We start from the raw sequence: 12,936 nt of genomic DNA, 5'->3' as shown, positions 1-12,936 counted from the left end.
ACTCTGGGCCAGGCACTGTGCTTAAAATTGTTTTATATGCATTAGGTCACCGTAATCCCCAGGAGAACGGTGAAAGGTAAGTGGTAATATCCTGAATTACACAAGCAAGGAAACTGAGGCTTTGAGTGCTTGATTTGAGCAGGGTTTTGTACTTTGAGACCTGGGTCTGTTTGGCTCCAAAGCTGGTGCCTCCTGTAAAAATACTTGACTTCCCTGATGGCGCGGACGGTAAAGCGTCTGCCTACAATGCAGGAGACCCGGGTTCGCTCCCTGGGTCGGGAAGATCCTCTGGAGAAGGAAATGGCGACCCACTCCAGAACTCTTGCCCGGAAAACCCCACGGACGGAGGAGCCTGGTAGGCTACAGTCCATGGGGTCGCAAACAGTCGGACACGGCTGAGCGACTTCACATCACATAAAAATAATAGCTTACACTCATGATAGTGATCTTCGAGGTGTGGGAGACCCCAAGAGTCTCTGAAGTCAAAATTATTTTTATATTAGTACTGACAAGATATTCGCTGTGCTGGCATTTGGATTGTGCGAAAGTGGTGAGTAAAACTCCAGGTACCTTAGCCTGAGTCAGCATCTCAGACCAGACTTCACAAGAAATCCTAGTATTCACCACCCTTCCACTTGCAATTACAAAGAGAAAAAAGGCTAGTTTCACTTAAGAAGATAAGTGATAAAATAGTCTTTTAAACCTTGTCTTTGATTACATCTTTTTAATATGCAGTGTTAGGACATAGGGAGTACTCAAAAGTGTTTCTGCCATACAGAAGCGTGATGGATTGTCTTGAAACAAATTTGTGTGATTGGGTTGAGAACTGAACTAGCCATTTTTTTTTCATGGAATTTTTTTTTCTTTTTTTTTTTTTTTGGAACTTTATTTTTTTAAGTTCAGTTGATTTACAATATTGTGTTAGCTTTAAGCATACAGCGCAGTGATTCAATTATGTACTTTTTTCAGATTATTTTCCATTGGACACTTTTACAAAATTTTAGAGTTCCTGGGCTCTACAGAAAATCCTTCTTGCTTATTTATTTTATATATTGTAGTTGGTTTGTGTTAATCACATACTTAAAATTTATCTATCTCCTCCCCCCACTTTACCCTTTAGAACATCATTTTTAACTTCTAAGAAGGACTGACATGCTAGTTCCATACATTGGGGTATTTGGCAGTCATTTTTCTTGAAAGTGAGCAAAGATAAAGAATTAATAGACTTTGTTGCCAGTGACAAAGGGTTGAGCTTTCAAATGAAAATTGGAATTTCGGGAAATTTGTGTCTTCCTCTGCAAATTTGACAGTGTGATAATATCAGCAAGTGATTCTTCTACGTTGAATAATGAAAGGTATCCATTACGGCAGTGGTTTGTATAGCTCATGGACCATTATTTTTTCAAATGACCAATGCGAGATGTTTTAAAATTGCATAGGAAAAAAAAAATTGCATAGGGAAAAAAAAATTCATTGAAAGTACAGAATGGATCAATGGATTTTCATGTAACAAAATACAAAAAGACAGTGATAAAGTTTTGTTTCGGTGTAGTGTCACAGAAAAATATCCACATTCTCTGAAAAGGCTACCAAAATACTCATTTTTCAATTGCATATCTTGTGAGATCAGATTTTCTTCACATTCTTCATGTAGGACATACAAGAGATTAAATGCAAAAGTAGAAATTAGAATTCTTTTAAACCAGATGTTTAAGAAATTTATAAAAATAACTTACTTTTTGCATCTTCTTTTGGAAAACTTAGTTATTGATAAATATACTATTAATATAAATAGTTTTATTGTTAATGGGATAGGTATGTTATTTTAAATGAATTAATAAAAAATTCTCAGTTTTGGTTTCTAGTATGATAAATATTAGTAGATACATGTACATGAGTAAAAACTGTTAGGGATCATCAATAATTTTCAGTGGTATAAAGGGGGCCCTGAGACCAGATGGTTGGCCACATACTAATTATTTGTTGTCAAGATTGTTATTGGACTTTAACAGATAAGAAAATTGAGACTTAGAGGTTAAAGATGAAGCTGAACCAGCATTGATTTATTCTTTTATTCATTCAGTATTTAATGGATGCCAGCTTTGTGCCAGGAACTTGATTTAAGTCAAAAAGAAATCCACAGAAAACCTGCAGTGAGAACCTTCTTCATTGTGGCACATGAAAGCATAAAGACATGTTAATTGGGTTGACCTTCAATCATAGTGGTGATTCTGATCATTTATAAAAAATCTCAACAAGAATTTTAAGCCTCTTAAAAAGCTGATTACAAACTTGCTGTAGTCCAATGTGAAATGTAGTGAAGATACCATATATTTTATAGTTTTGAAAGTATTTTCATACATTTCTGTTACCTGAACACAATGCTGAAGTGGGGATGGCAAGTAATTTACTTCTTTTTATAAATAATGAAATTAAATATTCTGGGAGAGCTAAATAAGCTTGGTCAGCAGCAGATACAAGACCCAAGAACTCAAGTCTTCCTGGTCCCTGATGTTTCTGTTATTACTTATAATAGAAACTTGATGAGCTAACAGAAGAACAGGAGTCACTGCTGTATGCTTCTGTAGAACTGATCTGTGCCAGCTGTTAACAGGTCAGCACAGCTTCTCAGCTTGTTTGCCTCTGCTTCTTAACTGGATGTTTCCTGAGGGCAGAGACTTCATATTGGTTGTGTCCCAGTGGCCTAGCTGAGTGCCTAGTTTTTTTCATAAATGTTGATTAAGTGGGTAAACAGGGATCACCATTAGATATTTTAAATAAAAAGATATTTAAATAAAAAATTTAAATAAAAAGACCCTGATGTGGGAAGATTTAGGGCAGGAGGAGAAGGGGATGACAGAGGATGAGATGGTCGGATGGCATCACTGACTCAATGGACGTGGGTTTGGGTAAATTCCAGGAGTTGGTGATGGACTGGGAGGCCTGGTGTGCTGCAGTCCATGGGGTCACAGAGTCGGACACGACTGAGCGACTGAACTGAACTGATATATTATTCATTTACAATTAGCTACTTAATTATTTGTATGTATATGCATAATTGTCCTGAAAAGAGTAACTTTCTAATCCCTTTCTTTGTGTTAGAATCTTAAAACCTTTAAGGTTATGGAAATGATCCTTTAATAAATATTTGAGTATCTATTTTCAAACCATTGGGTGGGATACAAAAGTGAACAACTTTTTGTTAAGAGTTGATAAGGTTTCATTCATGTGTTTGTCCAAAATGGAATGCTTCAGGGAGGTGGCAGTTACAGCTCAGAGCAGCCTTCAGTTTATAATTTAGATGCATAAGCTTGCAGAAACCTTCAGCATTTTGCAGTTTTTCAGTACATAGATTTCAGATGATGCTATTAGAATTTTGTAGGAATGTATCATGAACACATTTACTTTTCATTATCTTATTTTTCATATTATGAATTTCTAACATTTTTGTTAAAATATAACTGTATACCATAACCACCCATTTAAAGTGTAGTTTGCTGTGTCTTGATATGTATACATCATAATCAAGCTAATGAACATATCCATCACTCCCAAAGTTTCCTTTTGGATTTTCTTGGAGCTCCTTTGTATCCCTCCCTCCCATCTTTCCATGTCCCCACCATTTGCCAGAGCAGTCACTGATCTCATTTATATAAAATTTTATATAGTGTCAGAAAACAGCTTATTTGTTTTCATTAGTGACTTTATGAGGGAGAAAAAGTGTCAAGACTGCCGCAGCACTGCGGCTTGTTTCCCTTTTTCGGGTCACCAGTGGCAGCCTGTGGTGGGGACACTGCGTAAATAAGGGAGGAGGCTTTTTGACTGAAGTTGCCAGAAAGCAGTCGAGCCTTTCGATACTTTACAAAGAAATAATAAATGAATGGCTGCTTGTTCTTGCTTTTATCCTCAGGTTGACTTGCATGCTTCCAGCAAGTATTCTGATTTCTGTTTCCATTTGTAGATCGATCTTCACATTATATTTGTGCTTTTCTTGAACTAGATTTTTTGATGTTTCTTCTTGAAACAAATGTCTGATAGTACTTCTGAAATGAACCTTCCTACCTACATAGAAATGTTATGAATATTTAAGGTATTAAAGAATCTAAAAGAATTGTTTTTGGGATCAGAGTTCCTGATAAATGGCTTTTGCTTTGTTTTTACTGTGGTGGTTTTTTGTTTTGTTTTTGGTCTGTTAGGGTGTAAGAATGAAACAGTGAGTTGAGTAGAAATTATTTAATCTTTTTAAGATATGATTTTTTAAATGATGTAGAATTTTGGGGTCATTTTAGTTTACTTGATGTTTCTGCCAGTTTGTTACCCTAACTGAAATGTGCCTTTACCAAGGATAAAGCTGTTCCTTGAAAAATGAGTGTCATTTTGAAATACAGAACTAAACAGAACTCAATATTATTCTTGAGAAATGTCCACTATGCTTTCTGGAAGCTTGTCTGAAATTAATGAGCATTACTAAAAAGGTTAAAAGAAGTGAATGCTCTCTCAAGCTTGATACTGTGATCAGAATATTTAGTTGTATAAGTGTTCATTAGTTATTCCTAATTCCTGTTCTTCTAGTAATTCAAAAACCTGTGGAATAAAGAGAAAGCTATAATTTAAACCATCGTAATTCCAGTAGAGCTGAGGTGTTCTTTCAAGCACGTCAACTTCAAGTAGAAGAAAATATTAAGGAAAGCGTAAAAAGTCTTTATATACTTTTCCTTTTAAATAGATGAAGAACTTCCTGATTACATTATGGTGATGGTGGCCAACAAGAAAAGTCAGGACCAAATGACAGAGGACCTGTCCCTGTTTCTAGGGAACAACACAATTCGATTCACCGTATGGTATGTTTCTGAATATTTACCCTCAGAACAAAGTTTGGCACGAGCCAAGAGCAGGTATTCTGTCTGCAACGTGGTTCTTGACAGGAAAGTCAGATTTAGCCTTGTGAGGTAGGTTGTGAGCGTTGACAGCACAGCCTCTGGAGCCAGACTGCCAAGGTTGAATCCTGAATCTGCCTGTTTCCTTGGTTTTTCCATCCACGAAATGGGAATAGTAAATCACCTTTATGGGGTGGTTGTGAAAATTAAATGAGCTAATACATGTGCTTACAGCTGTGCCTGGCCCATAGCAAGTCCTCAGTTTGTGTTGACTGTAGTTACTGTTTCTTTTTAAACTTCAGCGTTTTATCATTCCTTTTCCTCCACCAAAACCAGTTATAGATGTTTTTTGGACTCGGTTGACTTCCTAAATTGCTTTCTCCAATGAGCTAATAATCTAGGGGGCAGTTTTTTTACAAAGTTACAAATCATTTTTTTAAAGTTTGAAATTTTGAAATTGGCTTTGTGTTCAAATATAAATTAATACTATAATTTTTCAACGTTCTTTTTCAAACCACACGTTCATTCCTTTAGTTGAGCATACTGATTGAAAGCATGAGGTCCAACTTAAGAAGGGAGACCAGGTTCTTGTGTAAGGTTTGAGGTAGAGTGAGAGCTGGGGAGGGTAACGATGTGGCTGAGAACAGAGCAGGAAGGACTCTGGTAAACTGGAAACCGCCAGTTCAGCACGAGTGAGTGACGATGGAACAAAGTTGCCTGAGCAGAGTGGCCGGCTTAATTTGAATAGCAAGAGACTGGGAGATGAGAGAGGCGAGGAGGGACGGGAAACTGATTGACTTGCCATTAAACCACAGTTCCTCTTAAAGGCGTTTTTGCCCCAGCAGGCAGCTGTATCCTTTAAAACTATCATGAAGCTTTCTTGAAATTCCACACAGAATTCTCTGGGTTTATATTACACATTTTCGAAGAACATTGAGTGCAGTGTACATTCCATGGGTACATTCAAGGCACGTTTTGGTCCATGCACTCCTGCAGTGTGGGTGGCTTAACCCACTTACTACAGTTTGTCCTCAGAGTTTACCAAAAGCCTGAGGGAGGCTGTGGTGCTTTTGACTGGGGAAATTAACATTATAATGAGTATTGCTTTTTTTTTTTTTTTTTGATTAAAGCCTTAAGCAGTTCAGGTCCTTGTTTTGTTTCATGCACATTTTTTATGACTGGACTTTGGTTCAACATTGGATCCCTCTGAGTCCCAGTAATACGGGAGATTGACCTAGTAGATCCTTTCTCAGATAACTTGAGGGAGTTAGACAGATTTCTTACGTAAACAAACTGAACTGAGTTTGAATTTAAAATCAGTTCCACTCTTTCATTTTACCGTAAATTTAGTTCTTTAACATGTTCCGATAAAAGTAATGGTGTCCCTCTTCTGACCCTTTTGCTTTCTTAAGCGTCCACCAGCACCAACCACAGACAGACTGTTCTCATTCTTTGGAGCCCTGCAATAACTGTGATCTTAGGGGACAGTGGCACTTGACTGGGTTCTGGGTGAAACATTATTGTAATATTTTCAGAAGGCACGGCCTCCTAGAAGGATTGTTAGGCAAATTTGCCTTGTACATAACTACTAAAATAGATTATGTTATAGGTAAGATGGTGGTTTGTTTACAGCATTAGTTTTGAAAATAATACAGTAAAATGATGATGTAGTAATTTTGAAATTAAGTTTTTCACCTTGCAGAATTAGGTTCTTCTAGACGCCATCTAAGTAGATAAAAAATAAACAGTGCTTTCAACAATTTTAGCAATGTTCTATTACATATTTATGGTATTTTGTCTTATTTTACCATAAACTACCTTGAATCTTTTGTCCTTTTGAAACAAAATACTATGATTTGTGGATCAAGACTGTGTGGTCAGATGATATATTTGCCCTTATTTTTGCAGAGGCTAGATGACAAAAATAGTGATGAAAAAAATAAGACTTTTTTTTATTATCCTACAGTGTTTATATAAAGCCTTTTTTAGAAAAAATGTAAAACTTTCTTTTAATACCATTTATCAGTATTTAACTGAAGAATTGACCTGTAATGTCAGATTTAGAGTGACAATTGAAATCCAGTCTTTCATGATAAAAGGAAGCTTTAACATTTTGGGTTTGTTTTTTTCTTTTAGGCTTCACGGTGTATTAGATAAACTTCGTTCTGTAACAACCGGTAAGGTTCATAAAAATCATGTTTGGGTTTTTCTGGAATTTGCTGTAATATGATTGTTTTTCAAAAGTTATTTATACTGCTTTGGGAAAAAAATCCATGAATTTGAAAACAGTTCATTTGAACTTTTTAAGGAAGCAAATGTTTTTATGAATTTAAGAGCAATAAATTTAATATAATTTGAAGACAGTTTAAGTAAAGAACGAAGAAGGCAATGGCACCCCACTCCAGTACCTCTTGCTTGAAAAATCCCATGGACGGAGGAGCCTGTTAGGCTGCAATCCATGGGGTCGCTAAGAGTCGGACACCACTGAGCAATTTCACTTTCACTTTTCACTTTCATGCATTGGAAAAGGAAATGGCAACCCACTCCAGTGTTCTTGCCTGGAGAATCCCAGGGACGGGGGAGCCTGGTGGGCTTCCGTCTCTGGGGTTGCACAGAGTCGGAAACGACTGAAGTGACTTAGCATAAGTAAAGAAAGTGAAACTAGGCAGTTTATCCTAAGGAAATAATTACAGATGTGCGCAATGATTTAGCTTCAAGGATGTCTCAGTGTTGAAAATTACTTAAAAGTGCAGTAATAATGAATTGGATAAATTTATATCACTATGGGATAATGTTCAGCCGTTAAATATGTTGTCAAGCACACATATTTATTGCCTTTAAGTAATTGATATAGCTTAAAGGGACCATGTGTTTTTCTTTCTAGACCCCGCTAGTCTGAAGTCTTCTGATACCAACCTCTTTGATGGTAACGTACCTTCAAACAAGAGCAGTTTCAGTCGAGGAGATGAGAGAAGGCACGAAGCTGCAGTGCCACCTCTTGCAGTTTCTAGCACTAGACCTGAAAAAAGAGAGTCTAGAGTTTCTACAAGTTCACAGGAACAGAAAGCCACTAATGTCAGGTAAGAGTCCTGTGTAGACCTATGGGCAGATGGGTGTGTGTGACATTTACATTAGTTAATATGTCTTTTAAGTTGCTGTTTTCAGACATTTTGAAAATAATGAAGTCGTTGGGAGCAGTTTTTTGGAATAAAATAAAGATAAGACCAAAGAATGATTATATTTTGCATAAAATGTAGTAAATCAAAGTAAAAAAAAAGAATGCAATTTCATAGTAGTTTTTAATAGAATACATAAAGTTATTATCTATACTTTTGTGTTAAGATGCATCTGACTAGTCTTTGAATAGCGGAAGATGCTGCCTTAAACTAGGAACACACCATTTTTGGTTTTGTTTTCATTTTTTAACAGACAGACTTATGATGATGGAGCTGCAACCCGACTAATGTCCACAGTGAAACCTTTGAGGGAGCTAGCACCCTCTGAAGATGTGATTGATATTAAGCCAGAACCAGATGATCTCATTGATGAAGACCTCAATTTTGTGCAGGAGAATCCCTTATCTCAGAAAAAAACCACAGTGACACTTACATACGGTTCTTCTCGCCCTTCTATTGAAATTTATCGGCCACCTGCAACTCGAAACACAGACAGTGGTGCTCATTTAAACAGGTTGCAGTTTCAACAGCAGCAAAACAGTATTCATGCTGCCAAGCAACTTGATATTCAAAGCAGCCGGGTATATGAAACAGGACGCTTGTGTGAACCAGAAGTGCTTAACAGCTTAGAAGAGACTTACAGTCCCTTCTTCAGAAGCAACGCAGAAAAGATGAGTATTGAGGTTTGTATATACTTTTGAATTCTGCGCTGTTCTGCTGAAAATTGTCCGTTCTTAGTTGTAAGTTGTATATGAAATAACATCACATATTGCAAGTTTGTTTTAAACTGATTTCTGAGCTGCTCAACATAATACACCAGTCTCATTTTCCTCTCCACAACTGGCTTCTACAGATATTTTGCATCTTGTTTATTTTCCTAGGATGCTAACATTTGAGATAGCTTTAACCTTACGGTGTAATTTTGGGAGGATTTTAGGTCATGAGATCCTTCGTGGCTATGGTAAACAGTTGAGGAGCTCCACTTCACGGGCTTCCTCAACAGTACTGTACGCTGCCATGTATGAATGACAGTAAAGCACTTTTTGCTTTAGCTTAAGGTTGACTATTAGAGATATTACTTTTATAAGAAAGCAGGGAAATAGCCCATGAACTTAATTCTTAATATTGCTTAAGATTTAGCTTAAGATTGATTATTAGAGATATTACTATTATTACTTTTATAAGAAAGGGAAATAGCCCATGAACTTAATTCTTAATATTGCTTAAGATTTAGCTTAAGATTGATTATTAGAGATATTACTATTATTACTTTTATAAGAAAGGGAAATAGCCCATGAACTTAATTCTTAATATTGCTTAAGATTTAGCTTAAGATTGATTATTAGAGATATTACTATTATTACTTTTATAAGAAAGGGAAATAGCCCATGAACTTAATTCTTAATATTGCTTGGCTTTTTCTTTATTAAGTATTCTGTAGTAGAACTTTATCTTCTGAGACTAGGTAAGTGGAAATTTATATGATTGCAGGAAGAAAACTTTCGGAAGAGAAAGTTGCCTGTGGTAAGTTCAGTTGTTAAAGTAAAAAAATTCAGTCACGATGGAGAAGAGGAGGAGGAAGACGATGATTGTGGGTCCCGTACAGGAAGCATCTCCAGCAGTGTGTCAGTGCCAGCAAAGCCTGAACGGAGGTATCTGAGCATGTCTGTAAATTAACCTTTCATTGCCTGATAGAGTCTTGGGTTTCTTGAAGAGGACATCATGAAAGTACAAATTTAATCCCATGTAAGACTTCTATCCCTGGGTCAGGAAGATCCCCTGGAGGAGGGCATGGCAACCCACTCCAGTATTCTTGCCTGGAGAATGCCATGGACAGAGGAGCCATGGGGTCACAGAGTCGGACGTGACTGAGTGACCAACACACACACATGACTTTTCCATTGGTAATCTTTTTCCGTTAAAAACCGTAACATGGGTGGGAGGAAAGCTGATCCAAATCTGTTGTTTGAAAAGTTATAAGGTTCCAGTCCAGTTGGTATTTCCTAAAGACTACAGCTAGTCTGTTCCAGACCAGAGAAGGCTGTAGTAAAGATACAGTGGATGGCTAGCATGTAAAGAACTCCAATCTAAAGTTCAATTAAAATACCCTTCTTTTTCAGACCGTCACTTCCACCTTCTAAACAAGCTAACAAGAATCTAATTTTGAAGGCTATATCTGAAGCTCAAGAATCTGTAACAAAAACAACTAACTATTCTACAGGTAATTTGAATTCCTGAGTAAGCTGTAGATGATTGCTCCTCAAGTGGTGATAAAAATGCCTGCTAAACATTAGGGCCAAGGCGAGAATGATTAAAAGGAGATGTGACCACTGTGAGAAACTTTCTCAACCATCAGTAGAACTTAGTTCTTTGAGCAACTGTAATGCCTTTTATTCCCTTTTTCTAATAAGGGTAAAATATATAATGGAAATCTTAAAAGGAGTTTTGGTAAATAAGAGATTTTCACGTTTATAGCATTATAGCCAACGTTAGATATACATTTATGTTGTATGAAAGGGAGCAAAATCCAGAATCGGTGGGAATTAGAAAAATTTGTATAGCATATGAACAAGTTGGTTTCTTTCCTTTCAATAAAACCTGTTAATGGAATGTGAGGCAGAGAATTGACTCATGTTCTTGCCCCAGTCCTAGTGGAAGTACTAAATGGTTTTATGAAAGATTATAAAGTATTAACACATTTTTAAAACAGAGGAGAAGAATGAGCTATAATATCTTACACGAAACCCGTCCTAAAGTGTAACCAAATGACGGGCCTCACATTGCTGTCAGGCTCGGCGCTCTGTGCCGTGCGTGCTGTGTCTAATATGCAGATTTTCTGCTAGTAAGCTGTAATGGTTATGCACTCTAAATTTTTTAATTTTAATTTTGCTACAGATTTGGTGACTGTCCTTTTAGCATTTTTCTGCTTTTCTCTTCTCTTGCATCTCTGTGTGTGACCCTTTCTTAAAATGAAGTAAACTGTAAGCTAGCAACTTTGAAGCCTGGTAGTCATCTGTACCCTTACTTCTTGTCATCCCTGATTTAACCCTGAACATAAACAGCGTTTGAATTATTAGGTAAAGGCCAACTTGACGTAACAATTCCTCTATTTACATTTTCTTTTTTGGTCTGTCAGCAATATTGAGTGTTTAGAAGGGTGAGAAATTTAGATATCACTGTGAACTTGAAATTTCCTACTTTTGTAATTGGAGAGAGTCTCAAAAGATTTTTGAGACATAGCATTGAAATTCTTTATCCAGGCTATCTAGATTATAATTTGAAATTATTGCACAACCATGAAGCGGAACCCAAACCGCGTGTGGTAACAGCACGTGCGCTGCAGCGCGTTTACTCACGCAGCGTACGGTGTGCAGACGCTTTTATACAGGCGTGGGTGACTCAGTGCTAAAGGGAGACACGTGCTATCTGTGGACTGTTCCTAACAGCTCACATATTCTAAACCCAAGGAGGCATTTATCGTTTAATGTGATACTCACTGTTGAGTTTTGACATATCACTTCATTTGAATGTCCTTCTTTTTTTGCTTTTTATGTAAAAGTCTCACAGAAACAGACACTTCCAGTTGCTCCCAGAACGCGAACTTCTCAGGAAGACTTGCTGGCAGAAGTGGCCCAGGGACACGGCAGAGCCCCCAGAATAAGCTCTCCTGTTAAAGAAGAGGAGGCGCAAGGAGGCAGTGTAGACGAAAGGCAAGGTAATAGTGTCAATGGGGTTTCGTTTCCTACTGTACTTTTTTTCACAAAGAAGAGGAGGCACAAGGAGGCAGTGTAGACGAAAGGCAAGGTAATAGTGTCAATGGGGTTTCGTTTCCTACTAGACTTTTTTCACATCACATATTTTCCAGTGAGGATTTATGAAATCTTGGTTATGCTGTGAGAAAAGGGCCCAGTAGGCCCATGAATAGGAAAAGGGACCATGAGGGGAGTCTATACACTTTTCAGAATTTAAAAAAGCATATTACTGGGGAATTTTTAGTGTTCTCAAAAGTGGAAAGAATAGTAGAGTGAATTCCCATGAATCCAGTCACCCAGTTTTTTCAGTATTTTGCCAGTCTTTAGTTATGTGGATGCCTGCACTCTTCCTTCCTTTTTGGTAATCCTAGCCCTGTTCCCTTGAACTTGAAGTCTTGCCTTTAAATCTGGCCTTTCTGAGCATCACTGTCAGAGCTGCCTCATTGTCCCGGTACTACTAGTTTATCCCCTTGGGTCTGACATACTTCCAGCTAGTCTTTCTGCTTGCTTTCTCTCAGCCCCTCACCCCCGACCCTTGGACAGACTCTCGGACAGACTCTCCTGTCTAAGTGTGACTCTGATGCTGTGACTGCTTTGTGATAGCATTTCTGGCTCCTCTTCCCACTCTGCGTCGTCCAGGAGTGATGCCAGCAGCTTGGCCTTTCGGCAGCTTCATTCATTATCTGCCCCTGGGCCTGCCCAGCCCTTCTCCACTGCTTTCTACCCCGTTTCTTCTGTTCCTATTAGGAAAGACTCTAGTTTGTTCTTTCCCTCTTCTATAAAAAACTCCACCAAAGCTGCGTGCTAATTGTGACTTAATACTTCTACAATGCTGGAGTATATTTTTTCATTCCTCCTCAGCTGGGTCCTTTAAATTGTTCCATGGTCCTCCCAGATTTATTTGTTTCATGAAACCTTACGCTTCCATCTTATATTTGTCCCTCTCTCTCCTTTTATTTTTTAAAAAGTCCTTAACCTAGGGTGTGCAGTTTGCTGCGTCCATATGTGCGGTTCCAATAAATTATGGTCCTGAAAATGGGAAAACCCCAAAATAGCCAGTAGGTACTGATTCAAAGAATAAATGGGCCAATTTGTTTAAAGCAGTGGAAACTGGGATTTGAGCTTTAGTTA

General features: G+C 37.6%; 1 protein-coding gene across 27 annotated transcripts in view; it reads left to right on the top strand.

The window, feature by feature from the left end:
• Positions 1-12,936, top strand: part of ZC3H14 (zinc finger CCCH-type containing 14) — a 41,655-nt gene that overhangs the window by 1,052 nt on the left and 27,667 nt on the right. For 15 of the 27 annotated variants that reach the window (XR_015133886.1, XM_086319267.1, XM_086319255.1 and 12 more), the window contains exons 3-9: positions 4,727-4,841; positions 7,014-7,054; positions 7,762-7,957; positions 8,307-8,736; positions 9,545-9,705; positions 10,174-10,274; positions 11,613-11,768. Coding sequence is in view for 26 of the 27 variants with exons in the window: in XM_086319262.1 (XP_086175388.1) it covers positions 4,727-4,841; positions 7,014-7,054; positions 7,762-7,957; positions 8,307-8,736; positions 9,545-9,705; positions 10,174-10,274; positions 11,613-11,768 (1,200 nt within the window). In the remaining variant the exon portion in view is untranslated. The remainder of the gene's footprint in view (positions 1-4,726; positions 4,842-7,013; positions 7,055-7,761; positions 7,958-8,306; positions 8,737-9,544; positions 9,706-10,173; positions 10,275-11,612; positions 11,769-12,936) is intronic. The other 12 variants (XM_086319277.1, XM_086319266.1, XM_086319274.1 and 9 more) reach the window with 1 other exon arrangement.

The sequence above is a fragment of the Bos grunniens genome, chromosome 10 (assembly GCF_055505025.1).
Source record: "Bos grunniens cultivar Pamir isolate PY7600 chromosome 10, Bosgru_T2T1.0, whole genome shotgun sequence".
NCBI lineage: Eukaryota > Metazoa > Chordata > Mammalia > Artiodactyla > Bovidae > Bos > Bos grunniens.
The sequence above is the reverse complement of the archived record's forward strand: the minus strand, read 5'-3'. Positions and strand labels throughout refer to the sequence as shown.